Genomic DNA, 27239 nt, shown 5'->3' with positions numbered 1-27239 from the left:
AGTAGAATAAAGGAATCAAGAAAAAAGGAAGCGAGTGCAATGGGTTAAACATGACATTTGAACCTTGCAGTTACAGCAGCCCCTCTTCAATAGAGTGCATTAAATTCAGTACTAATTTTCAATTTTAGAAACAAAATTGTTTATCAATTTTCAAATATCATGTGGAAACTTTATCTTACTACTTACAATGATAGGATAATAAATGAATATTTTCAACTCCTGTCTCCACTGGGATATTATCTCATTGATATTGGACAGAATACAGCCTCTATCACCACCTATCCCGTTGATTTTTGAGGAAGGGCATAATTCTTTATCTTCAGCCCAAACCACACTTAACACTTCTTAGGGATACCTAGGCCTTTTTTGTATAAGGCATTTAGAGTCTCTTAAGGTAGGCAGTATTTGTTAGAGCCCCAGTAATGAGCTCGTGTTGCAAGGCTGGTTGTGGGTGGGTTTTTAAACCAGCAGAGTAAACTGGATTTCCTTTTTCTCTCTCCAGGCTGGATACTATTGAAGAATGATCCTGTTTAACCTCCTAGTTGCCTCCACTGAATTATTCCTAAATGGTTAATGAACCAATAATTTAAAAATCCTACCAAAAATAGTAAGAAAATATGCAAATGTACTGTGATCAAACCTAAAAGTCATTGCCACTCACCATTAATAAAACTTGCCATCTCATCCAAATCCCAGCATTCCCCCAATAGTGAGGATTTTCAGAGAACCTATCTTAGACTGCTTACTCAAATCTTTGAGCTTTGGGCTAGGGAATGAGAATGTGTTAGGCTAAATCCAGACTTCTTGGGGATGTAAGGGTATCTCAGACCTGCTCAGTGACTCCTGCCGTCCAGTTCATGGAACTTTCCACTCTCTCCCTACCCCTGCTCCCACCATCATCGTGTGACTCTTTCAACACTTCCTACGGCTCCTAGCAGTCCTCTGTAGTCTAGAGAGGTGAGGTTAGATCTTCCTGGCTCCATATAAGGTTTGAGGCACTAAAACTGAACTGTATTAGGATGGGGGTTGTTCCTCCTCCATATGAATATGGAGGAGCAGCAGCCCCCTCAAATTTTATCCAGCTATGAATCCATTTTTTGCCTGTTTTTTCCTTCTGTTGAAGACAGAGTCTCACTCTGTTGCCCAAGGTAGAGTGCAGCGGCATCATCACAGCTCACTGTAACCCTGAACTCCTAGGCTCAAGCGATCCTCCTGCCTCAGCCTCCGAATAGCTGGGACTCCAGGTGTATACCATCATGTCTGGCTATTTTTTTTTTTTCTTTTAAATGTTTTGTGGAAATGGAGTCTCAAAGTCCTGGCCTGAGATAATCTTCTCGCCTAGGCCTCCCTAAATGCTAAGCATGAGCCACTGCACCTGGCTCAATATGGAGCGACTAATATCACGCAAAGCATCTTGTAAATCACAGGGCTTCCTGGAAGATTGTTGCCAATTTCACCCTTCTGGTATTGAAGTTAACAGAATTCCTCATCTTATAAAACCTAAGTAGCATTTAAAAAGTAGTGTAATCAGGCCAGATGTGGTGGCTCACGCCTGTAATCCTAGCACTCTGGGAGGCCAAGGTGGTGGATTGCTCAAGGTCAGGAGTTCAAAACCAGCCTGAGCAAGAGTGAGACCCCGTCTCTACTAAAAATAGAAAGAAATTAATTGGACAGCTAAAAATAGAAAATATTAGCCAGGCATGGTGGCATATGCCTGTAGTCCCAGCTACTAGGGAGGCTGAGACAGAAGGATTGCTTGAGCCTGGGAATTTGAGGTTGCTGTGAGCTAGGCTGACGTTACAATGCTCTAGCCTGGGCAACAGAGTGAGACACTGTCTCAAAAATAAAAATAACTGTAATCAAAATACTTATCCTCTTTTAGGACCCCAAAGGTGCAAGTTAGTAGATCTCCAGGGACAAATATTTTAAGTTTCTTATTTCTGAAGAACAATGCAAGTAAATTTCACTTTTTTAAACTTCAGAGAGATCCCTTTCTGAATAAATTTAACTTACATAACTTAAAGTGGGGGGAACCATTCCTCTAACCGAAAAAGAGGCCTTGGATATTAGGACTTTGGGCCATTAGGGACTCATTGGACAGATAGATGATGGATCATTTGGAGAATAACTCTGTAAGCCATTGCAATTGACCATACTGAAGGAGAAGGATGATAAGATCTCCTGAGCAAGTGAGAAATTATTCTCATCACTGCCTTATGTGACCAAGACCTAAGGTACTTCAGCCAAGTGGAAAGTGCTAAAGAGGCCTGTGTGGAACGCAGTATTGCCTGCCTGCCAGACAGGGCAGTGCTGCGCTGTGGCTGTGCCTCAGAGCTCCCAGCTGCAGGGACTCCACCTCCTTCCTCTTGGATTTGAAAAGAGACTCAGCCCATTCAATGAGAGAATGTAATTCACTTTATAGAATGTATAACTTGTTGAAAAAATTGTTTCATTAAGGCTGTCTTACTAAAGAAAGGGAAGTATGTCTTTATCACAGTATGAGGTGTCAAGAATTAATGACTAGCTTAGTTCAGAAAAAGTTGCTTAAACTGTGGCTCTATCAGAATAATCAATCATAAAATATCTTAGACAAAATTTCAATACGGAATTTCATTTGGTATATTGTATATTATGTTTCTAAAATCAATGGCTTGTCTACTAATACATTCTACTTTGAAATAAAGACATTTCATAAAACTGGAATGAATTTTAATAACATTTTTAGTGTTATTCAAACATGCCCTATTGGAGACAATCCTTTGATCATAAATTTTATCCAAATATGAATCCATTTTTTGCCTTGTTTTTCCTTCTGTTAAAGACAGAGTCTCACTCTGTTGCCCAGGCTGGAGTGCAGTGGCACTGTCACAGCTCATTGTAACCCTAAACTCCTGGGCTCAAGCAATCTTCCTGCCTCAGCTTCCTGAGTAGCTGGGACTATAGGTGTGCACCACCATATCTGGCTAATTCTTTTCTTTTTAATTTTTTGTGGAAATGGGATCTCAAACTCCTGGCCTCAAGCAATCCTCCCACCTTGACCCCCAAAAATGCTGAGTATAAGCCACTGCACCTGGCCCATTTTTTGCCTTTATCAAAGGTGTTATTTGTCAACTTTGCCATACTTTGTCATTTTAAATTCTTAGCCAAGATGATTTTCTCACATTATGTTCTGTCATATGTATTATTAGCTATAGTAAATGGGATTTTTTTTCCAATAGCATTCTCCTACCCCCAGTTGCTGATCTATTTTTTGTTTGTTTTGTTTTTTGAGATAGAGTCCCAGTCTGTTGCCCTGAGTAGAGTGCTGTGGCGTCAGTCTAGCTCACAGCAACCTCAAACTCCTGGGCTTAAGCAATCCTCCTTTCTCAGCCTCCTGAGTGGCTGGGACTACAGGCATGCTCTACCACACTGGCTAATTTTTCTATTTTTAGTAGAGATAGGGTCTCGCTCTTGCTCAGGCTGGTCTCAAACTCCTGACCTCAAGCGATTCTCCTGCCCTCGGCCTTCCCAGAGCACTAGGATTATAGGCATGAGCCACACACCTGGCCCCCAGTTGCTGATCTAGAACAAATGTTTCTCCTAGGCCACAAAACAAGTCTCAAATTTTTAAAAAATCAAAATCATTTCAGGTTTCTTTTCAGACCACAATGAAATAAAACTGAAAATCAATTCCAAGAGGAATTCTTGAAACTATACAAATACATGGAAATTAAATATCCTGCTCCTGAACAATCTTTAGGTTGATGATGAAGTTAAGATAGAAATAAAAAAATTGTGTGAAATGAAAAGGGAGATACAACATACCAAAACTTCTGGAATGTATTTCAAAAGCAGTGCTGAGAGGGAAGTTTATAGTGTTAAATGCCTATATTGACAAAATAGATTGCAAATTAGTGTAGCACCTCAATAGACTAGAAAGACAAAAATCCAAAGCTAGTAATACATTAAAAAAATAACAAATATTAGAGCAGAACTAAATGCAATTGAGACCAAAAAAATTACAAAAGATCAACAAAACAAAAAGTTGGTTCTTTGAAAAGATAAAATCAATAGACTGTTAGCTAGACTAACCAAGAAGAGAGATGATTCAAATAACCAGAAATGTAAAAGAAGACATTATAACTGATAACACAGAAATGCTAAAGATCATCTGAGACTACTATAAACAACTCTATGCTCACGAATGAGGAAGCCTAGAAGTAATGGTTAAGTTCCTAGAAACATACAACCTCCCCAGATTGAACCAGGAAGAAATAGAAATCCTGAACAGACCCATAACAAGTAATGAGGTTGAATCAGTAACAAAAAGTGATACAGAAAAAGCCAAAGACCAGATGGACAGCATAATTCTACCAGGCATACGAGAAAGAACTAGTACTAATCCTGCTGAAACAGTTCTAAAAAAATCAAAGAGGGAGGAATCCTCCCTAACTCATTCTGTGAAGCCAGTATCACCCTGAGAAAGCCAGACAAGGACACAACAAAAAAAGAAAACTACAGACCAATATCCCTGATAAGCATAGATGCAAAAATCCTCAATAAAATACCAGCAAACTGAATCCAACAGCACATCAGAAATATAATACACTACATTCAAGTGGGTTTTATTCCAGGGATGCAAGGATGGTTCAACATATACAAGTCAATAAATGGAATCCACTATATAAACAGAATTAAAAACAAAAACCATATGATCATCTCAATAGCTGCAGAAAATTATTTGAATAAATTTCAGCATCTCTTCATGATAAAACCCTAAAAAAACTAGGCATAAAAGGAATGTACCTCAAAATATTATAATAAAAACCATATATGACATACCCACAGCCAACATCATACCCCCCTAAGAATTGGAGTAAGACAAGGATACCCACTTTCACCACTCCTGTTCAACATACTGCTGGAAGTCCTAGCCAGAACAGGCAAGGGAGAGAAAGAAAACACATCCAGACTGGAAAAGAGGAAGTCAAATTATCTGTCTTCGCTAACAACATGATTGTATACTTTGAAAACCATAAAGACTCTGCCAAAAGACTCCTGGATCTGATCAATGAATTCAGTAGTTTCAGGATACAAAATCAACATACACAAATCAGTAGCATTCCTATACACTAATAAGCTGAAAACAAAATCCAGAAGACAATTCCATTTTCGGTAGTTATTAGCACCATGCTCTAACCAACTGAGCTAACTGGCTGCCTCATTTTCAGTAGTTATTAATACAAAAAAAATAAAAACCTAGGAATACAATTTAAGCAAGGAGGTGAAAAAATCTCTACAAGGAAAACTACAAAACACTGATGAAAATGAGAATAGATGACACACAAAAAAAATGGAAAAACATTCTTTGTTCATGGATTGGAAGAATCAGTACCATTCAAATTACCATACAGCCTAAAGCACTGTACAGATTCAATGCAATTCCTATCAAAATGTCATTTTTCACAGAATTAGAAAAAAATCCTAAAATTCATATGGAACCAAAAAGATCCCAAATAGCCAAAACAATCCTAAGCAAAAGAACAAAGCTGGAGGTAACACATTACCTGACTTCAAATTATACTACGAGACTGTAGTAACCAAAGCAGCGTGGTACTGTATAAAAGTTGACAGAGGTCAATGGAACAGAATGGAGAACCCATACATACCTACAGCCAACTGATAGATGGACATAGATTGGAATAATAGACATTGGAGATTTGGAAGGATGAGAGGGTGGGAGGGGGTTCAGGGATGAACCATTACTTTATGAGTATGATATATAGTATTTGGTTGATGGTTATACTATAAACCCAGACTTCACAACTACGCACTATACCCATGTAACAAAACTGCACTTGTACCACCTAAATCTATAAATAAAATGTTACAAAGGCAAAAAAAAGTGTTTCTCTAAGCACATTCATAAAACACTAATCCCACAAGATTTTACACAAAAAATGATCCTACCACCAATCCTGTGGTTTGCAAAAGCACATCACCGTATTAGTCTTGTAGAACCTTTGAAGTACTAATGTGTGTTGTTTCCCAAATTTCCTTTTCCTTAATACTTATTAACCAATGAACACACTTGGACAAACAGTGGCATAGAAATTAGAATTGCTTCACTGATGACTTTGCTGTGCTCTGTACCTAATTGTTTTGTTTGGGTGATAGAAGCTCACTAAGGTATTTTTGTTACAGACACAGATATGAGCTTCTGCCTTCCTGTGAGGAAGGCCTGGAATGTCACTGTGGACACCGAAGACTATTGAACTGAATTCATAGCATGGTGACCTTTCAGAACAGGGTGTACACTCTATGCAGCCTTTTCTTCCTGTTGGCTTTGATTGATAAAGTGTTGTGTTAATGTGCTTCCAGCTAGAAATGCTGAAGCTGTGTAGCTAGTGGCAGCTCTACACTGTCCTCCAGTTTTGATGCCTGTGTGTGGCCTGATTGACCATTGAGCCTGAAGGTGTTCAACAATATCATGCCTCAAAGAAAAGCATCCAAGAATTTGGATCAGTGTTGAATTCTGTCCTGAGGCTATGTGGCAAAAGTCTGGGTTTGGTGCCCTTGTTTGTATCATATCCCTACTATAGAAAAAGTGTGGTAAGAACAAGTGTTTCTCAATGTCTATAATAAGGAGAATGATGGAATGAGCTGGAGAAAAAGGGAAGAAGGGCATGTAGACAGCCGTCTGTCCTGATCAGGCTCTCACGGCACCTGTATCTGCAGGGGTGCACGGGCGTTGGTTGCCTGGACACAGCCCACTGGTGTCTCAGAGCTACAGGGAGGCTTTATGAACAGGCTTGGGTAGCAGTGCTCAGGAAACATGTAATTTTAAATACAACAGTGGTTTTATGATTTTGTTTATTTGAAATCTCCCTTTGAAGCTTTTTACATTATTAATAATAATGACAGTCTCAGGATTCTCACTCTTTCAGTTGGCTGATGTCTTCTACAAAAGAATCCAAGCCAGAGGAAAAAAGTCCAATTTGACCAGAACCATTGATCTGCTCTGTTCCGATCCTTCTGAATGTCACCATGAGGTGCCAGCTGAAGTTCTTTTATCGAAGAGTGGTTCAAAGTGTCCACCTATACTGGATCCTGTTGGTGCTCTTGTAGGGCAGACTGAGGGGTGTGTGTGTGCTGGGAGTGGCCACTTTTGGTCTTTTTTCTGATTCTCAGGTGCTTTGCTAGTGCCTGGTGGTCAGGACCCTGAAGAGAGCCCCATCATCGGTGTGCCTAGAGCAGCCCCACAGCAGATGACCAGCTATTTTGCTGACAGTCTGCTTTCAGCAGGAGCTAAAAGGGCATGAGCCACCTCTGGAGTCCTGAAGAGGTCCATGTGGCATCTAGGCTTTGAATACTCATCAAGTTAATACCAGGGGAGCTGCCCACAGCCACTGCAGAAGCAAACAGGAGCAAACTCAGTAGTCAGGGCGTGGGGAGAAGAGCTTTGGCCTTGGAATCAGGAAGCTTTGCCTGGTTGCATTTGTTATACTGCACAGAGATTATGCTAGTAAAATACCTGCCTTGCCTACTTTACAGGCAAAATTAGAGAAGGAAATACGTGAGAAAGCATCTTAAACTGAGAACTTGATGTACAGATGAAGCCTACTACTAGGATCAGGTGAGGAGTATTCCTATCTGAGCCTTTCCTGGTGAGGATACATGACACATTGAATATAACTTTTATGCATGACATAAAAAATGTTTATTAAGCACTTAGTTGATCATGTCTTACTGTATTCTCTGGTGACAATTTAAGCTCCCAGAGTTTTTGTCAGTTTGCTCACTATTGCACTGATCAAGGGATAGCCTGGGATGAGATGAGGTCACGGAGACATAATCTGTGAGAATTTGCGGATGTTTACACACACACCTGGCACTCAGGATTAGCCCTAGAGCAAGAGGGTGCCATTATTTCATTACGTGAAAGCTGGGCATAAACCAGAGAGACGCTTGTCTGCCTGATAGAGTGGAGAGAGTCGATAGTGGAATTGTGCCCTAGAGCCCGTGAGTCAAGACAGGCTGACTTCCCTGGACTTACAGGTGTAGGCTAAGAGGTAGCCTTCCATCCCAGGGTGGAGTTCAGTGAGGGAATACACAAGCTTTAGAGTCTGATGGGTCAGAGCTCCAATCTTGTCTCTTGCCTTTATGAGTTGTGGGATGGAGGGGAAAGTACCTAAGTTTTTTCAGTCTTGCCTCCTCATCTGAGGATGGGAAGATGTCTGGTTACCTCTCAAGGCCAAGGATGAAGAGTACTTGGTGCAGGACCTGGTATTTTCATGCCTGTTAAACAATAGATATTGTCTTCATAGTGCTTAGGACATCATTTTCATGATGATAGGAAGAAAAGTAGCTTGGACCTGCACCGTTTCCAATTGCATGAGACACAAGAGGGTGCCAGGGGAAATGTGCCACTGACATTGATGTGTGCACCAAAGCAAAAGAAGCTGTGAAAATGTTTCCAGAAGATATGCCACTTTCTCAGGCCTAGGTCTGGGCTTTTTGCTCTCTACTTTCTGCTGTAGCTGCAGCCCTGCCGTGTGTTTCTGAGCCTAAAGAAAAGAGCTCGCCTAGGTCAGCCTGCCAACCCAGCACTTCACCATCACTGGCCTGTTTTTTTGTTTGTTTGTTTGTTTTTAATTATTGTTTTAAATCTATATGTAGTTTTTTAAGTATCAGGATGACTCTGTGCACAAAGGCAGACCCATATCCTTATGGGGTTCAGGAGCTGTAAGAGAACACCCATGTGCCCTGCTTGGACTCCGAGGAGCGCCTATGTTCACTATGTCTGAGGGGGCAGAGGCTGCCCTTCCCTGCTTACAAAGAGGGTGGTGGGCAGGGTGGTTTCATTTCCTCTTCCAAAGTCGAGACACACTCTTGGGAGCTCATCTGGGTCCAGACTAATTTGAGCTCTTTGCTTTTGTTTGGTTTTCCAGAGGTGGGATTATCTAAGGAAAGATTTTGCTTCTGTGTTTCTTTTTGTAACTGTGGAGTGTGCTGCTTATGCTGGCCAATTACAATGACAGGAGCAATTGCTAAGGCTCAGGTACCCCCTCTATGACCCCCACCCGCCATACCATAGATCACTGCTGCACAGTCCTGACGTGCTCAGGGAATTTCTGGCTGCCTTGTTGAGCTAGGTGCAGGATGTGTCTCATGGCCAGGGGCTGCTGACCTACTCGTCTCCTCCCCAGCTAGCTTCCAATCCAACAGGGCAACAAGGCACAGGCCAGCATGTCCAGCCAGAGGCCTGTGGGAGACAAGTGACAATATTCCCATTGTCCCAGTGTCCGGTGACCATGCTGGACCTCTCTCACTTTGCCTCGCACTGCATACCCATGACTCTCATTCTGACCGGAAAGGTCAGGGCGACCAGTGGGAGGCCGACGATGTCTTATATCATGACATTCACAATGGCACCAAGGCCAGCTGTCCAGTTCCTCTCAGGACTCCACCACAGACATATGGGAGGGAGGCAGAAAGGGGAAGAGGGCAGCAATGATGAGCCCGAGAGCAGGTGTCATGGACAACAGGCACTTTCCTTGATTGTCACAGCGTTCTCTCCCTGTGGTCCCTGAGGAGGCTGTCCCGGAGAGGTCAGATCACTCTGCTTGTGCTACATGAGGGGGCTGTATTTTGAATACAACTGCAGAGCGCCAGGCTTCACCTCCACACCATTATCGCCTCATTAGGAAGTAAAAGTAGAATTGGTCATCAAACACCAGTTGGTCTGGGCAACTGGATTAACCTCACATGGTGGAGAGTTGGTGTATTGGTTTCCTGTGGCTGCTATAGCAAATTATTGCAAACTTAGTGGCTTAACATAACATGAATTTATTATTTTATTTAACTTGATTACTTCTGAAAAGAAATAATTTATTATTTTATAATTTTTGAGGTTAGAAGTTTAAAATGGGTCTCACTGCACCAAAATCAAGGGCTAGTGCCACCTGGAGGCCCTAGGGGAGAATCTGTTTCCTGCCTTTTCCAGCTTCTGGAATTCCTTCTGCATTCCTTGGCTCATGGCCCTGCATCACTTCAGCCTCATTTCCATCTTCACATCTCCTCTGACTCAGACCTTCCTGCCTCCCTCTTCTGAAGACCCTCGTGATTACATTGTGCCCATCTGGATAATCTCCCCATCGCAAGAGCCTCACCTTGATCATATCTGTGAAGTCCCATTTGCCGTGTATCACTCACAGATTCTGAGGATTATGGTGTGGATATCTTTGGGGGCCATTATTTTGCCCACCACACATGGCAGGCGAAGGTGCTGGCTTACCCATGTGAGACGGGCAGCCCTCACGCACTGCCATCTGATTATGTCTCATTTCACAGATGATGTTGCTCTGGAAATTTTACTGTTTGCTGTATTTGATTAATTTCATTCTCCCAACTTGATCCCACATCTAATGAACTACAGGCACAGCTCATGCTCAGTCCACACTGTTGACTAACATATTTGGTTATTTTTACTTTGTTCATGTGAGGGGGATGGGGAGCATTTTGTGGTTTGCTTGCACGTATTTGAGCAAAGAGGTAATGCACTGGGGATAGAAGATGTGTGCCTCTTGCACTTTGAAATATGGGGTGCAAATTTCTGGTATCATGACACTATAATCTTTTTTGGCTAAAAAAAGACTTCTCCCAAATCATAATTCATGTGCTCTGGACCAGTATTGCTCAACTGGGGGTGATTTTGCCCCCAGGGGACATTTGGTAATTTCTGGAGATGGTTTCGGTTGTTATAACTGGAGGGAGCTACTGGCATCTAGTGAGTGAAGATGAAGACCAGAGATGCTGCTAAACATCCTGCCATGCACATGCAGCCCCCCTGCAGCAAAGAATTATCTGGTCTAACATGCCAGTGGTGCTGAGGTTGAGATGCCTTGATTTAGAGCATTATGAATTAAAGTGGTGATTTCAGTGGCAGGCTCACAGGAAGGGCCAGTGGCCCCACTAGCCTGAGCTTGTGAGCCCCCTGTTTGGGAGAAGCCATGAACCAGTGGACTAAATAAGGATTTAACAGAGAATTTCATGAGGTGAAATAGCCAAGGGGGTGGAGGGTGCTGACAGGTTCCCTGCATACCCCAAGTTGACCAGAGGCTATGCATGTGCGTAGCAGAGACCTAGTCTCACCATAGTATCAAGGAGCCATGCTCCCAGATATTGACTCAAATGAGGTAAAACTATGTCTACACAAAAACCTGCACATGAATGTTTATGGCAGTTCTGATTCATAAATAGTATACTTGATAATATCCTATGAGAAAAGAAATAATGGGTTCCCTAAAATAGTTCTGTTTAATGTTCCTTGATAAAGGCTATGAATATGATGCCAGAACAGCCCAGCAAAAGCAGTTCTAAAGAACATGTGGCCCTGGCATGTTGCTTTGTGAATGTCCAGCTTGATTCAAAAGCAAATCCTAGAATATTTAGTGAACTGGGTGGAGTGCACAGAATCCTTTGGAAAAATCCTCCATAAATATAATTTCTTTCAATAGGCTTTTTATGAGTTGATACTTATTGTACAGGTGTTTTTCCCCAGGCAAGGAAAGGCCTGGAGTGCCTGGAGTTCTGTGTTGCTAATTAAAAGCACATCCCAGCCTTGTGCAGTGGCTCATGCCCATGCCTGTAATCCTAGCACTCTGGGAGGCTGAGGCAGGCAGATCGCTCAAGGTCAGGAGTTTGAAACCAGCCTGAGCAAGAGTGAGACCCCGTCTCTACTAAAAATATGAAGAAATTAATTGGCCAACTAAAAATACATAGAAAAAATTAGCCAGGCATGGTGGCTGTAGTCCCAGCTACCCGGGAGGCTGAGGTAGGAGGATCACTTGAGCCCAGAATTTAAGGTTGCTGTGAGACAGACTGACGCCATGGCACTCTAGCCTGGATGACAGAGTAACACTCTGTCTCAAAAAATACAATAAAATAAAATAAATGAACATGCATCCCTCTGCAGAGCTGTGGGATTTTACGCAAAGGGTGTGTTCCTGAAGAATTCGCATAACTCATGATGCAAAGTAGGAGTTGTATGAATTCAAATTCTGCTTATTAAATGAGACTTTAGTGTCTGGAGTTTTTGGTGGTTGTTTTCTCATGCTTTTTAAAAATCGAATTCTGGCCAGGCGTGGTGGCTCACTCCTGTAATTCTAGCACTTTGGGAGGCCGAGGCGGGAGGATTGCTTGAGCTCAGGAGTTCGAGACTAGCCTGAGCAAGAGCGGGACACTGTCTCTACTATAAAATAGAAAGAAATTAACCAACCAACTAAAAATAGAAAAAAAATTAGCCGGGCATGGTGGCACATGCCTGTAGTCCCAGGTACTCGGGAGGCTGAGGCAGGAGGATTGCTTGAGCCCAGGAGTTTGAGGTTGCTGTGAGCTAGGCTGATGCCATGGCACTCTAGGCTGGGCAACACAGTGAGACTCTGTCCCCCCCTCAAAAAAAGTAAATAAATAAAATAAAAATTGAATTCAAATTTGCATTATGTAGGACCTGTCCTTTAGTAATCAAAGGAGCAGAAAACTCAGGTCCTTCTGCATTCTGGGTTGACCCATTGCCCTGTAGAAATGCCTATCTGCTCTGGCAACAGGGTGTGGTTGCTGTTGAGCTCTTGACCAATCTGGGGCAGAGGTCAGTGCCAATGGCCTCATGGCCCCATGGCCATGAGGAATCAGGAAGAAAAAGATTTGTGAATTTACGCTGGTGCAGTTTTTCAGTTATTTGCTAATCTGCATTCATTTTTTGGCTTTTTGGAGTTGCAAAAAGGAGGGGAGTCATTGGAATAATAATGCAACTACTATTGGCAAATACTTTGGGTACTTACTGTCAGTGCCTCACATGTATTAACGAGTTAGTCCTTACAGCCCCACAAGCTCTCAGGAAGGACAAATGGGCATGAACCGTGTCCTGGAGAGTGGTACCCACACAGATGGCCTCAAATAGATGAAAGATGCTAAAAATCAGCAAGGCCTTGTTAACCAGGGCAATGACATCTCTGCAGAAGAAATGGGAAAGGACACTCACTAGGACGTGACTGTGTCCTTCCAGACCCATGTATACCCCTTCTATTCCACCAGCCCCTGTATCTTTGGAATAGAGATAGTTTCCCCACACAAATGTAGCTGTCACTCCTAGCCCAGAGTTTCTCATGCATCTGTGGGCCACATCTGAAACTTCATAAGAGCCCCTGCAGTTGTGTGTTGCCCTCTGTGGATAAGCAGGCGGTGAAGGCCTAGCGTGGATAAGCACGGACATTGGCTTCCTCCCTGCAAGAGCCAGGTCTGGGCTGTTCCTGCTTCCTTTGGACCCAGTGCTGAGCCAGGTGTGTGACAAGCCTCTGAGGACCAGCCAGGAGCCACTCTGACATTTTCCAGAAGTCAGTGTAGAAAACTGATTACCTATTTACTCATCTCTGGTAAAAATATACCACAGTTGATTTTTCAGGATGCCCAGCAGGGTGCTCAGGACCAGGGAAATGCCAACTGGAAGAGACAAAAGGAACAGACCCCAATCCGTGGAGGACCCCAGCTTGGGTCAGTAATGGGGTGAGTGCATCTCACCCCAGCCCTCCACATCCAGCAGCCTTGAGTCACAGGGCTTGACGCTGCCTGCGTGAGGGTCTGAATTAGACACTCTTCTTCAGTGCCACAGGGAGGGCAACACACAGAATGATTTTTCTCCAGTGGTCCTCAAGAGTGGGCACCCTGCACCAGCAGCCTCAGCATCACCTGGTAACTTGTAGAAATGCAGATTCTCAACACCCTGTCTCCTACCCACTGAGTCCAATCCTGCTGCATGAGGCCTCGCAAGGACTCCCACGCAGGCTAAAGCTTGAGAACCACTGCTCTCCACGGAGAAGCTGACCTGAACCCGCCAGTCTCAGAAAGCAGAGCCGTGCTGTTAGAGGACACAGAGTGGTTCATTCTGAGGGTGGGATTGGCAGCTCCCGAGCTCATGGGGACGCAGGGAGAGCCAGGCTTGCAGAAGGACCCTGGGCAGCTGAGGGGGAGAGTGCTGGGCAGACGGCCTCCAAAGAGTCACACTTTTATCTACGGTGAGTGGTAAAAGCCAGACTGTCTCCTGGAGAGTCCCAGAATCCCAGCAGCAGGGAAGGGGAGAAGTCTGCTGCTCAGGGAGGGGCAGCTGTCAGCTCAGCAGCAGGGGCTGGTCTGGGTCAGATGGCAGGTACACAGGTTTGGAAGGTAAACCTGGCAGCTCTGCCTCCTATGTGCCAGGCCTCCCTCTGGCCCAGGCCCTTGACTCACTCCTGCTGATGTCCCCACACCCACCAGGAGACGACTCCCACCCACCTGTGCGGAGCACGCCTGAGACGCTCGCTCGGCCTGCACAGTGTCCGCAGCTCCCAGAGCCATCTGCACTCGGACACAGACCTCGATGCTGACCGCGTGGGCATCTAGAGTCACACATGAGGAACTGTCAGGCGGCTGTCCAGCCCCTGGGGTGGGGTGGGGAGGGTCCTGAGCCAGGGAGAGGCCAGGACAGGCTGGAGAGCGGAAGGCAGGCTGTCGTGGCCCAATTACAGGATGGGGATGACACACAGAACATATATGCAGACAGACAGAATTGGCTGCAGTCCCGGAAGAAAAAATGACACAGAGACAAGAGACGGTTTCAGACTGCAGCAGCCAAACTGTGCCGGTCATTTATTTTATACAGTTTAATTGGGCAAGAGTCCTGCAGCTATTTTCTCATGGCAGCTACTTTTTGGTACGTGACTTCCCACGGCCAACAACACCTGCTTTTCCAGTCAAAGCAAAAAGCATGGCCTTCTACAAGAGGTCTCTTTGATGTTTGACACACTGTTTTCAGATAACAAACAATCTCAGCTCCAGTGCGAGACCATGAATCCTTGACTGTCTTGCAGCACCTTGCACCGTGTGCTAGTTACCAGGCATGCGAGGCCGCAGGTCCTTGGCCGTTTGCCTGGAGAAATAGTTTCTTCAGCCAGTCAACAAGCCACGTCCTGCTTGTGGGAATTGTGGGAACAAGCAATGGGCTCCCGTTCTGCTGACTTGGGGTCTCAGCCAGTCTGACCCTGGGATGGCTCACTTTAGCTCCCTTCAGCAGGCAGCGTGAGGAGGGAGGGCATTCGCGGTTGCTGGCAAGGCCAGGATGGCTGGGGCCAGGAGGAGGTGGGGAAACCCCAGTGAGCCAACCAGCCCACTGCCACCTGCCCTGTCAGAGACATCACAGGCAGGCAAAATCAAATGAGTAAACAGATTTGAAGGAGGTGACTATGGTCTTAAGTATACCAGAAAAGATGCCTGAAGGAGAAAATTCCAATGGAACCGGTTCCTATAAAATAAGAATCACCTTATAAATTCATTTTGTGATACACTTTTGTGGATCCTTTGCTTAAAGCTAGGGTCAAGGAAGACACACCCCAGGAGGCTGGCAGGGACATAGCTGAGACATGAGCTGAGCACAAGGAAGACAACCGCCAGTGCCTCGAGAGCAGGGGACAGGGATCGTGGTGGAGAAAAGCCCACAGCCCCACTGGGGACCCTGTCACCCAGCTCTGGCTGGACCCTGTCATCCAGCTCTGTGCTGGAACATGGCCTGCTGTTAAATGTCCCATTCTCCAAAAAATTTCAATAACTCAGATTGTGATGTGAAATCTCACAATTTGAAAATAATGCTAATTAATTCCAAAAAATTCCAACGTGTGTGAGTGAAATATCTGCCTCAGTGGCCAGGCCGTGGGTGCTCGTGTGAGAGTCCTGGTGTAAGCCAAGCGGGCCCAGGCCCGATGTGGCCAATTACAGGACGGCGGGTGAACACAGAACATAAAATAACGACACAGATGCACACAGAAGTGACAATGACTCGAGTGACCAATGCACCGGTCGCTTTATTTTTATACCCCCTAGACCCAAGGTTAGTTCCTTGAATGTGAGCATCTGAGCATAGCAGCGATATCAGTCAATTCCGGAGTTGTTTCAAAAGGGAACAATTTCCCATGGTCTCAGACCTCTAACGGTTACTAAAGTTAAGGTGCTGGACAGGGCTCAAAAGCCAAGGCGGAGACAGACAACATAAAACAATGCAGCCATCTGAAGTGCTTCTTGGTCTCAATCCCAGGTGGCAGCTCCTCCCTGGCCCCCACGGCTGTGCCTGTCTTGGGTCGCCCCCCATAGGGAGTCTTACCCGTCACTGACTACCAACCATCAATCGGGGGCCAGTCCTTGGGAGAGTTCTTCTTGTTCTTGTTCTCATGGCCTCCAGACTCCCACCTCGGGGCCCTCCGTGTGGGAGTCGGGGGCATTTGCTTACGTGCAACAACTCAGGCCTCTTATCCAGTCACAAGGCCGCGACCGTGTCTGAAGGAAACGCTGACCACCGCTGCGTCAGGCGGCACACGGACATCACAGGCTGCAGTGAGTGGTTAGTAGGAGGCGTAACGCCAGACTCAGCCCCCAACACAGGCCTGGTCGGCAGAGGAGGTACCGAGGGTCCCTCTGGATTCAGTCAGCCTCAGCGTGAAAGCCTGCCCCTCCTATGACATCTCTAGACCGTCAGGTGAGGGTGTGGGGAAGGCACCCCATAGCCTCACTGTGCAGGTCACTGTGGCCACCTGGTGGATGACAGCCTGGGAAGAGAGATCCACCACGCTGAGCAGGCCCGCTGGAAAGGTATGCATGAGCCCAGACGCCACTGTCTGCCCAGCCAGGGAGACATCTCAGATCCTGGGCTGAGATGGCGCTGCTCTGTTCTGGGGCAAAGGGCAAGTGATATTGAAGGGCAGACTGGCAACAACAACAAAAAGCTGTTTCTGCTTGGCCTTCAGCTGGCCAGGCAGGTCCTTCCCAGTTCTCGTGAAGCGCCCTGCAGGCTGCCCTGTGTGGTTTGTCTTTCCAGATGAATTTGGCGCGTGGGGCATGACGAGGGCAGGGAAAGGCAGCGGGGCCAGGAGTGAGGCAACCCGAGTTCAGGTCTCAGCCCTGCTGCTGATTATCTGTGTGACTCTGGACAGTTTCTCTTGTTCTTGGGGCTGGGCTTTCTCATCTGCAAATGGGAGCAGGGATTGGAGTAGACAAGGTGTCTCTAGGTGTCCAGCCCCAGCCTTCTGCTTTTCAGGCTGCTTCGACTCTTCACTGAGCGCTCTGATGAGCACACAAGAGGTGCCCGGTGAGAGCCCATGCTCGCCATGCCCGGGGCTCTGCGCGCCTGCACACCAGCCCATCCGGTCTCACTCCGCCAGCGACCCGGCCACCTCCCACAGGTGCCGCTCAGTGGGTGCTGGGATCCAGGCACGAAAGGCTGGGATTGGACAGTGGCGCTCTGCTGGGCACCTGGGGGCCTGGCCAGTGGGTGGCTGGTGAACTACCATCCTGGGGAGGGGCTCTGGGCTGGGCAAGCTTCCCACACTCGACTGCCCACCCCACACCCTTCCATGCACCCATGAGGGCTCCTGACCTCACTGGCCTACCACTGCACGCATGCCAGGAGCATGTTGGAGACAGCCAGGGCCCAGAAGGGGCCCCAGTCCTGCAGGCACTGGCTGGACCAGCATGGAGCAGAGGCCCCAAGCTGAGAGCCTGCCCCCTGCCCCTCCCCCTACCCCCTGTCCCCTGTCCCTTGAGAGCCTTTGGCTCTTCCCAATAGATCATGGATCGATGGATCGTTCTCAGCAGGCCCCAGGCCCCTGGCGTTGGGCACCAGGGATGCGGCCTGGAGCTAGAGGGGGCGGGAGGAGGGGAGGATGCAGACGCGAGTCTGTGAGGAGCCCGGGCAGGGGGTTTGGCCCCTACTCCTCCCCAGCGCCGTGCAGCTTGGGCAACTACACTGCACTGTCCAGATGTGAGTCTTTATCTCTGCCTTGCCTCTCCCAGGGAGCTCAAGGGTGCTGAAAAGGAGTAACCAAAGCAGATGGAGCTGCACACACTTGGAGAGGGCTCAGCCAGGCCCCTGCAGCCCAGACGGGGCTTGCAGAGCTATTCCTGAAGTGCCTCGTCCTGCAGGGCTGGCTCCCAGGAGGCAGAAAAGCACCAACAGGCCCAGGCTCAAGTCCAGGCCCCAACATGTCCAGTGCTGTGGGAAAATTACTTAATCTCTGTCTGTCATAACCTCCGAGCGCACAATGAGGCAGAGCTGTGTGGTGAAGTGTAAACAAAGTCAGGAGCGTTGGGCACGCCGCACGCTGCCAGCCCCTGGTTTCTGGTGTCGTTTCTCCTTTCACTGTCCTGAGATCAGGGCCTGGCAGAGAGCTCCCTGGGCCAGGCTCTCCGATGGAGCCAGCCGCTCCCTGTCCCCAGCAGGGCTCTGCATTGTGACACATTGGATGAGGGACCCTGGGCCTTTTGGCACAGGGGAACAGGGGAAGGAGGAGCCCCCGAAGGGACAAGGAGGCAGGCCAGGACAGGGTCCTACCTGCTCCAGCAGGGCTCCATGGGCCCTCTGCCTGCTGGACACCCTGTCCCAAGCAACACTTCCTGGCCTGCTCAGCCTCCCAGGGCAGGGTGGCCCTCTGCACCTGCCCACGCCTCCAGGTGCAGCTTCTTCAGCACAATGCAGAGAAAGAGGCAGACGGGTCTGCACGAACTGGGAGATGCTGTGGGTGTGAGCTGAGCCCCTGGGAAGAAGGAAGGCCGGGGCTAGCACCAATGCCAACTCCGCCCTTGCCCCGCCGAGGGCCTTCTCCATACCCTGGAGGAGGGGCTCCCTGCTGACAGCCAGCGTGGGGCAGGCATGGCGCTGCCAGCACCCGTCCAGGATTGGACTCATGCAGGCCCACAGGTGCCTCTGGCCGCTGTGGCTCCACCCAGGCAGCTGTTACTACAGTGTCCTTGGGCCGCCTGCCAGTGCCCACTTCTCAGCCTCCCTGGTGGGCTGGGGCAGGGGTGAGGAGTGGTTCTCTTCCCACCCAGTTGGGCCCCACACTGAGGTGCTGTGGCGTGCTCTCAGGACCCAGGGGACTAGCAGGTCCCTCCAGTTCCCTATGACCCCTCACTTGTGGATAGCACAGGCAGGGCAAGCATGGAGACTGATCTGGCCCAGTCAGGGTGGGAGCCAAGTGGGCAGCTCCCTGACCAGGCCCCTCCAGCCCACCAGCCCCAGACTCACCTGACCCAAGGTTCAGAAACCAGCAGCTACGCCGCCACGCGGCTGCCCGCCACGCCACTGAGGCCTGGGCCAGATGGCCTTCTGAAGCAACGGAAGCTGGCCTTGCTGAGGCGTGGGTGGGACCGGGTGAGGGTGAGCAAGCCCAGACAGCACACAGGGATAGATGGGGACACCACCTGCTCCTCCAGCCATCCTCTTTCGGGGGGTGGAAGAGGCTGGGACACGCAGCCTCTTGCTGGCCCCTATGCCAGAGGTCAGGACCCAGCATGGCCGGTTCACAGACGCTGGAAAGAAGTGGGGACTCCGGGCGCCCCTCCCACTGCAATAGCACGGGGTGCTGGGGAGGCGCCGCCCCTCTGGCCACCGACCTGTACCTGATTTCATAAACATTTTGCCAGCAGACCATAAGGAAAAACTGCCTGTATAAAAAGGAAGCCAAAACAAATCGACAACAACCACCAGAAAAACAGCGAATGAACATTAACAGATACTTCATCAAAGTATGTCTGGGATCCCTCGGGCGGGCTGAAGCCCGCGCAGCCCTCTGGACTTGCTCCAGCCCTGCCTAGAGGCAGGCCCTTCATGGCTCCCCTGCTGCGGGGACAGCAGGCATGCTGGCTCCGGAAGAGCACGCTCCAACACGCCTGCTCTCAGGGCACGGTGCCCGGCAGGCCTCTGGCTGCCAAGCCGGCCCTCCAGCAGCTTCGGAAGGTGACCCAGGGGCCTGTTCATAGAAGGAGCCACCGGAGCCCAAGTCCATGGGGCATGGCCACCCCAGGGCCTGGCTCTAGCTTTGGAGACAAGAATTTGGAGGGGCGGGCGCGGTGGCTCACGCCTGCAATCTTAGCACTCTGGGAGGCCAAGGCGGGAGGATCGCTTGAGCCCAGGACTTTGAGGCTGCTGTGAGCGAGGCTGACGCCACGGCACTCCAGCCCCGGCGACAGAGCGAGACAGGATCTGGAGGGAGTGGCGCTGGACGAGAGGGCGGCAGGAACGGAGCCGTGCTGGCTGTGAGCGGCCGTGCTGAGCAGGTTCGAGCCCCGCGGGGGTGGCAGGCCCCTCCCTGGCTGGGGAGGGCAGCGAGGGGAGGGTGCGTAGCAGTGCATGCGTTAGAGGCACTGTCCCTCCCCTGTCTTTCCTCTGTGAAGGGGAAAAGGGTGGGCTTCGACTGAGGCCTGGCCCAGGGCCGCACCTTCCCTGCCCATCCTTCTCTCCACTTCTTTTCAGTATAGAACAGTGATTAAGAGTACAGAGTTAGAACTAGACTGCCTGGGTTCAAGTCCTGGCTTTGCCTCCTCTGAGCTATGTGATCATAGGCAAGTCACTTAACCTCTCTGAGCCTCAGTTTCCTCATCTGTAATGGGGATAATAGTGTGTGTGTGTATACTTAATATATACTTAATATTTTACATATATTAATATATTGTAAAGGTAATATTGCAAAGTGCTTACAAAACAATATATGGTACATTTGAGCATGCCAAGTGTTAGCCAAGCATTAAGCGTTACTAGTCAATAGTATTATTATTATCATTGTCACTTACATTTTGCAACAGCATTTTATGGAAGGACCTTGACTTATTTGATAAAAGAGACACCACAGTGATATCATCATAGGAGGTTTCCCCCTGACCCCACCCCAGTGGTCCTGGTTGAGAAACCCATCACCTGGCTCTGAAGAGCCAACGTGTGATTTGTAAGGAAGACTCAGAGGAGAAAGAGCAGCCCTTTCCAGTGTTCGATGATACAGATGAGATCCATAGCTGGCCCAGCAGAGTCTGGCTCTAGCCTTGCAGAGAGGTGGGTGTGCCTGGGTACAGCCTGACAGGCCTGCACCCGCTGTAGGGGCACCCTGCCTTCACCCTGGCCCACTCCCTGCCCAGCTCCCTCACCAAGGACTCCACCCCCTGCTTCCATGGAGGCTACACTGTCAGAAGACAAATTCCGCCTGGCAATGCCATCTGCCACCCAGCACTGCCAGGGTGCAGCAGGTATGACTAAGCTGCGAGTCAAGTAGTGAAGCGCTAGGCTCCACTTGAGACACACAGATCACCGGGTGAGGCTAGAATCCCAGAAGCTGACCCAGATAGATACAGTGTTTATTAATTTAGTATTTAACAAATTAATGGAGAAAGGAGGGAATATTCAATAAATGGTATTAGAAAATTTTTGTTAGATGGACTAATGTCTTAAATATCAAAATAGAGACTCTAAAAGGGTTCAAAGAAAATATAGGCAAATGTTTATATAATCTTGAAATGAGTTAAGTCTTTTTAAGCTCATCGAAGACAGATATCACAAGGGATGAGATTTGCATATATATTCAAAAAATTTTAAGCCAAAAATATCAACAGGGGGAGGAGCGCAAAAAGAAAAAAAAAATACCAACAAATTAAAAGGCAAATGACAAACTTCATAGTGTTTGAGACATATATGACAAGGGATTAAGATGATATTTAATAAGAATTATAATTATTAGAAAAAGATTGGCATGCTCAAATATACCCACTAAAATAAACAAAGCACCCTTCACAGAACAATAAACACAAGAAAAAATATTTAACTTCATTAGCAATGAAAGAAATACATGTCAAAACAATGTATTTCTAATTGAAAAAAATGTTTAATGACAATACTCTATGCTAATGAGATTTTGCTAGTAGGGGTAAAAGTTGGGACAATCGACTATCTGTATCAAAAGCCATTGACCAAGCAGATCCACTGCCACAGCGAATCTCAAGGAAATCATTACAGACGATCACAAAGATGTTTCTATGAGTATGCTTACCACAAATCTTTCTTATAACAGTGAATATTATAAGTAGGAATTGCCTAATACATTACGGCACAACTATGGGTGCTAGGTAGCCTTTGGAATAGATATTGTGGAAGGCTATGTAATTGCATCAAAAGACTAATGACATATTGTAAATGGAAAAAGCAGAGCATAGTATAATATACACACATCCACCCCATTCCAGTGTGTATGTGAGTTAGAGCACACGCAAGAACAGAAATGGTCCTGGGAGATACAGTAACACACGTTCTCTCTGGGCCATAGAATTACAGGTGATTTGACATTTTTCTGCTCCATGCTTTTCATGTTGTCTCTGATAAATATTTTCAAATCAGAAAAACATGTTACGCTATTTTTATAAAAATTCAATTTGCACCGATTGCCATTGGAACTCCTCTTCTGTCTGTCATCCTCATGTCCTGGCAGGAAGTCACCTCCGGCCAGGGGCCCTCCTCAACAGATAGGGTGGAAACCAAAAAGCCAGAATTTAGGAGAGTCCAATCCCACCCTCCTCCACGCTCAGCAGATGAGCACCTACCAGAAGTCCAGACGAACATCAGCACACAGTCCTGTGCCACCTTGCAGGAGGGACTCCGGAGCCACCCAGGCTGTGGCCCAGTGGAGGAGGGCCCTCTCGGCTATGTCCTCCGGGCGGGGTTAGGCTGCTGTCCCGGGGTGCCCTGGGCCCCAGGTTCAAGGAGAGGCTTTACCAGGGCCTGAGGCTGCTACGACACACTCGGCAGGTGCCAGGAGGCAGAGCCCAAAGACCTGACCACCGGGTTTCTGGACTAGGGAACTTAAATTCAGAGTAACGTGGTTTGTAAGGTGGAAAAAAAATTATGACTTAATCAAGAAATAAGCAAATGAAGTGTACATAATATAAAATGAATAAAGCATCCCTGAGAGAAGGTATTTCTAAATTGAATAATAAATAAAATCCATCAGAAATCGGCCCAGTCACCTTTCTCCTTTATGGAGTACGAGGTGGCGCATAGACTTCATTTCTTCACAAGCACCTCTGGAGCTCCACCCATGTGCGGCATGAGAGTGCAGATGCGCTGCAAATCCCAGACTGGGGAGTATTTCTGGCTTTCCTCCGCGGCGAAGGCTGGGCGCCTGCATGCCCTGCGGGGTCTGCGCGCCGGACACGGGCCGGCTGCAGAGCCGCAGAGCGGCAGGCCCCGCTGCAGGTGACCACGTGCAGCCTGCAGAGCCGCAGAGCCGCAGGCCCCCGCTGCAGGTGACCGCGTGCAGCCTGCAGAGCCGCAGAGCCGCAGGCCCCCGCTGCAGGTGACCACGGGCCCCGCCCTGCGCAGCGGGCCCGCGCCAGTCCTGGGCGGCGCTGCCTGCCGGCCTTCGGGCCGCGCCTTCCCGCGCCCGGCCAGGCTGCGTCCGTCTGTGCGCCGCCCTCGCGACCTCTTCAAGGGCGCCTAACCAGCGCGAAGGCACAGCGGCTTCATGCCACCTGCCCTGCTGGCGAGTGGCAGCTGGACCAAGCCCCAGGCCCCAGGTCCACTGTGAGGCCAGAGACCCAGAGGGAGAGGCGCCCAGACAGCCCCACTGGACGCCCCGCCCTCCGTCCGTGTATCCAGCTGCAGCGCACACCTGCCCACGGGCCGCTGAACTTGGCAGTGAGGAGGCCAGTGAGCCAGGGCTGGGGTCCTCATTGTCTTTCTCTATTTGGTGACCTCTGGGGCAAGAGGTCAGGGAACTGTCTCCATTCCTTTCTCCCAGGCCAGGCTCTTCCAGAGGGGAGGGCCTGCTTCCCTGCAGCACCTGCTCCTTGGAGCGGAGGGCAGGGCGCTGTGCCCAGGGCCCATCTGACAGGCTCCCAGATCCAGGGGACACTGGGGGCCCTTGAGACCCCTCCCTCACACCACTGTGCAAGCACTGTGGGACCGGCGCTGACCCTGCCCAGCTCCGGGAGACCCACCGACCTGGGCCATCAAGGTGTCACTCACGCCTGTCATCCCAGCACTCTGGGAGGCTGAGGCGGTGGATCGTTTGAGCTCAGGAGTTCAAGACCAGCCTGAGCAGGAACGAGACCCCGTCTCTACTAAAAGTAGAAAGAAATTAGCCAAACAACTAAAAATATGTAGAACAAATTAGCCGGGCATGGTGGCGCGTGCCTGTAGTACCAGCTACTCGGGAGGCTGAGGCAGGAGGATCGCTTGAGCCCAGGAGTCTGAAGTTGCTGCGAGTGAGGCTGACACCACGGCACTCTAGCCAAGGGGACAGAGAGCGACTCTGTCTCAAAAACAAATAAAAAGGTGTCACTTGCGGAGGACAAACCGCACCCACGGAAACTCCGCTGACACGGACAAGCGGGGCCACACAGGACAGGACAAGACCCCTCGGCGAGGCCCGGAGAGAGGACTTCGTGTCTGGGCTGAGGCCAAGTCGGGAAATGCCACCTGGTGAGGACTAGGGTGGGACAGCCTTGCCCCTGGCTCTGCCCTCTCACGCCGTGTCCTCGGCCCGGCCTCAGGTCCCAGCCGTGAGCGCAGCTGTGCAGCACAGGGACTGTGAGCACCGCTGTCTTCCCGCCCTGGCTGGCACCCAGACAGTGTGGAACTAAAAAGCACAAAGCTCTCCAAGGGCAGCAAAACTCCCAGGGGGAAAGGGAGGCCATCCTAAATGTCACAGCTGGGCCCTGGGGTGGGCAGAGGGGAAGGAGGTGAGTCTAAAGCGCCTCTCTTGGGGAAGGAGGGCAGCTTAGAGTGGGGAACAGTGTGGGTCTGTAGCTCTCAAACCCTTGTAGAAAAACATGCATCTGATTATGACAGCAGAGAAGACAAATAACAATAATAATAAACACATAGGGAATGGAAAGAACATCATCAAGTGTTTCAGTCATTGCACAAAAGACAGATTGTCAGGAAGGTATATGAAAACAAGCCCTGTTCAATGCAATTCACAAGAAACACAAGCAGCATGTGAGCGTGTCGCCGCGGACAGGCCGGCGCTACGCGCAGCGGCTCGCAGACTGTGGGGTTAGGACATGTGAAGCGATGACGAAAAGCAAAACTAATAAAATCAAGTCACAGGCCTCCATGAACTAATCAAAATGAGAGTAAAATACACAAAGCATTGTCCGGAGAGGTGGATAAGACCACACTCACAGTGGAAGATTTCGGCGCCCAGCTCTCAGAATGAGAGCAAGTGAACAAAAAGGAATGATCCAGAGGCATAACCAATGCGTTTGACTTAGCAGATGGAGGTTCCTACATCTATACAGAAAACACACATCTTATCCATGTGGCCATGGAATTGCTACCAAAATTAATAATATATTTGACCACAAAGAAAATATTAATGAATAGAGAAAAGTAGAGGAAAAGGCCAAGTTTTGATCATAATCTGATACAAGTTTTGATCATAATCTGATAAGATTGGTAATAAATAATAAATGTGTGACCAATACAATGTTAGCTATTTGGAAATTAAGAAACACACTTGTAGAAAACAATTGGATTAAAGAGGATAGCAAGAGGGAAAGTAAAAACTAGAAATTAAGAACATTGCATTCTCAAGCCTCTAGGAGAGCAAAACACTATTGAGAGGAAAATTAGAGATGTCAATGCTTTCTGTATTAAAATAGGGAGACAAATAAAGGGACCTACATAGTATAAGTACCAAAAAAAAAAAACTACAAAGAGGAATTGACAAAAACAGAAATTAGTGAGCTAGAAAACCAATACACACTTCCATTCATAATTTTTTTTTTCTTTTTTTTGAGACAGAGTCTTACTCTGTCGCCTAGGCTAGAGAACCATGGCGTCAGCCTAGCTCACAGCAACCTCAAACTCCTGGGCTCAAGCGATCCTCCTGCCTCAGCCCCCCGAGTAGCTGGGACTACAGGTGTGTGCCACCATGCCCGGCTAATTTTTTCTATATATATTTTTTAGTTGTCCCACTAATTTCTTTCTATCTTTTTAGTAGAGACGGGGGTCTTCCCCTTGTTCAGGCTGGTCTCGAACTCCTCAGCTCAAATGATCCGCCCGCCTCGGCCTCTCAGAGTGCTAGGATTACAGGCGTGAGCCACCGCGCCCGGCTTCCATTCATAATTCTATTCCAAAAGATAAGTGCAGGACTGCAGGGCTGCAAAAAAGCAGCCCAGTGCAGGAGTTGGTCTTTGCAAGCCCAGGTGAGAGCTGAGCTCGGCAGGACTTGCCCTTTCCTTGGTGCAGGGGACGGGGATGGCAGACGCCTGCCCGACCGCCATGAGAACAGAGATGCAACTCAGACCCAGGAGAGAGTCGAAGAATTCTGAGGAAAATATATCCTACACTCTGTCGATGTGTTTGAAAACCTGAGGGGGAAGGAATCTGCAGGAGGGGATGAGCCTCAGATTCCCTGGGGAAAGCTGGCTATATGCTGCACTAGCTGTGTGACTTCAGGCAAATTACTTCACCTCTCTGTGCTTCAGGTCCTCATCTATAAAGTGGGGGTAGTAAGAGTTCCTACCTCTTGGATAGTTGTGAAGGTTAAATGAGTTAATGCATAGGAAATGCTAAGACAGGCCAGTAGGGTGGCTCACGCCTATATCTCTAGCATTATGGGAGGCTGAGGAAGCAGGAGGATCCCTTGAGCTGAGGAGTTCAAGACCAGCCTGAGCAAAAGAGAGACCCCCATCTGTACTAAAAATAAAAATATTAGCCAGATGTCATGGTGCATGCCTGTAGTCCCAGCTACTCGGGAGGCTGAGGCAGGAGGATCGCTCGAGCCCAGGAGTTTGAGGTTGCTGTGAGCCAGGCTGACGCCAGGGCACTCTAGCCCCGGTGACAGAGTGAGACTCTGTCTGAAAAGAAAAGAGTTGTTACTAAATCGTGTCAGCACAGTGGGCCATGCATCTGCAAGAACACAAATGTGGGCCTCCCTCTTACTTCACATGTGGAATCAATTCTTGATGGATTCTAAGTAAGCAATAAAACAATAAAAATCTTACAAGAAAGTCCGAGAATTAGAGGAACAATCTCCGGGCAGGGAGGATCCTCCTAATCCAAATGAAGTCTGTGGACAAATGATATAGCTGAGGACCACACTGGTGAGGCAGGTGGCTTTCACATACCAAGTGCCCCTAAACACTGGCAAGGAAAACACAAAGACCTGAAGAAAGAAATGTGCCAAGGAGGGAGGCTCCCTGGGCACAAGTGCAAATTGCCAGCTCACCGGGCGCAGGACACAGAACAAAGGGACAGGGGGCACTCCGCACCGCTGGCCTCAGAAGCCACACCGGCTCTCAGGGCCAGCGCGGGGAGAGCCGCCGGCAATGCCTATGAAAATTAATGATGCCAATTCCCTGGGAATCCATCACATAGGAAAAAAAATCAGCAAATTCAAGGAAATCTATGGAGCACT

At 48.4% G+C, this 27239-nt stretch overlaps 2 protein-coding genes across 5 annotated transcripts in view; both read left to right on the top strand.

Annotated features, from left to right (window-relative positions):
* ALDH3A2 (aldehyde dehydrogenase 3 family member A2) overlaps window positions 1-2703 on the top strand; it is a 30972-nt gene extending 28269 nt beyond the window's left edge. For all 3 annotated transcript variants that reach the window (XM_075994037.1, XM_012747959.2, XM_012747961.2), the window contains one exon: window positions 503-2703. Coding sequence is in view for 1 of the 3 variants with exons in the window: in XM_012747961.2 (XP_012603415.1) it covers window positions 503-517 (15 nt within the window). In the remaining 2 variants the exon portion in view is untranslated. The remainder of the gene's footprint in view (window positions 1-502) is intronic.
* LOC105862011 (aldehyde dehydrogenase, dimeric NADP-preferring) overlaps window positions 1-27239 on the top strand; it is a 200407-nt gene that overhangs the window by 156873 nt on the left and 16295 nt on the right. The window lies entirely within an intron of this gene.

The sequence above is a fragment of the Microcebus murinus genome, chromosome 18, assembly GCF_040939455.1.
Source record: "Microcebus murinus isolate Inina chromosome 18, M.murinus_Inina_mat1.0, whole genome shotgun sequence".
Taxonomy (NCBI): Eukaryota; Metazoa; Chordata; class Mammalia; order Primates; family Cheirogaleidae; genus Microcebus; species Microcebus murinus.
The sequence above is the reverse complement of the archived record's forward strand: the minus strand, read 5'-3'. Positions and strand labels throughout refer to the sequence as shown.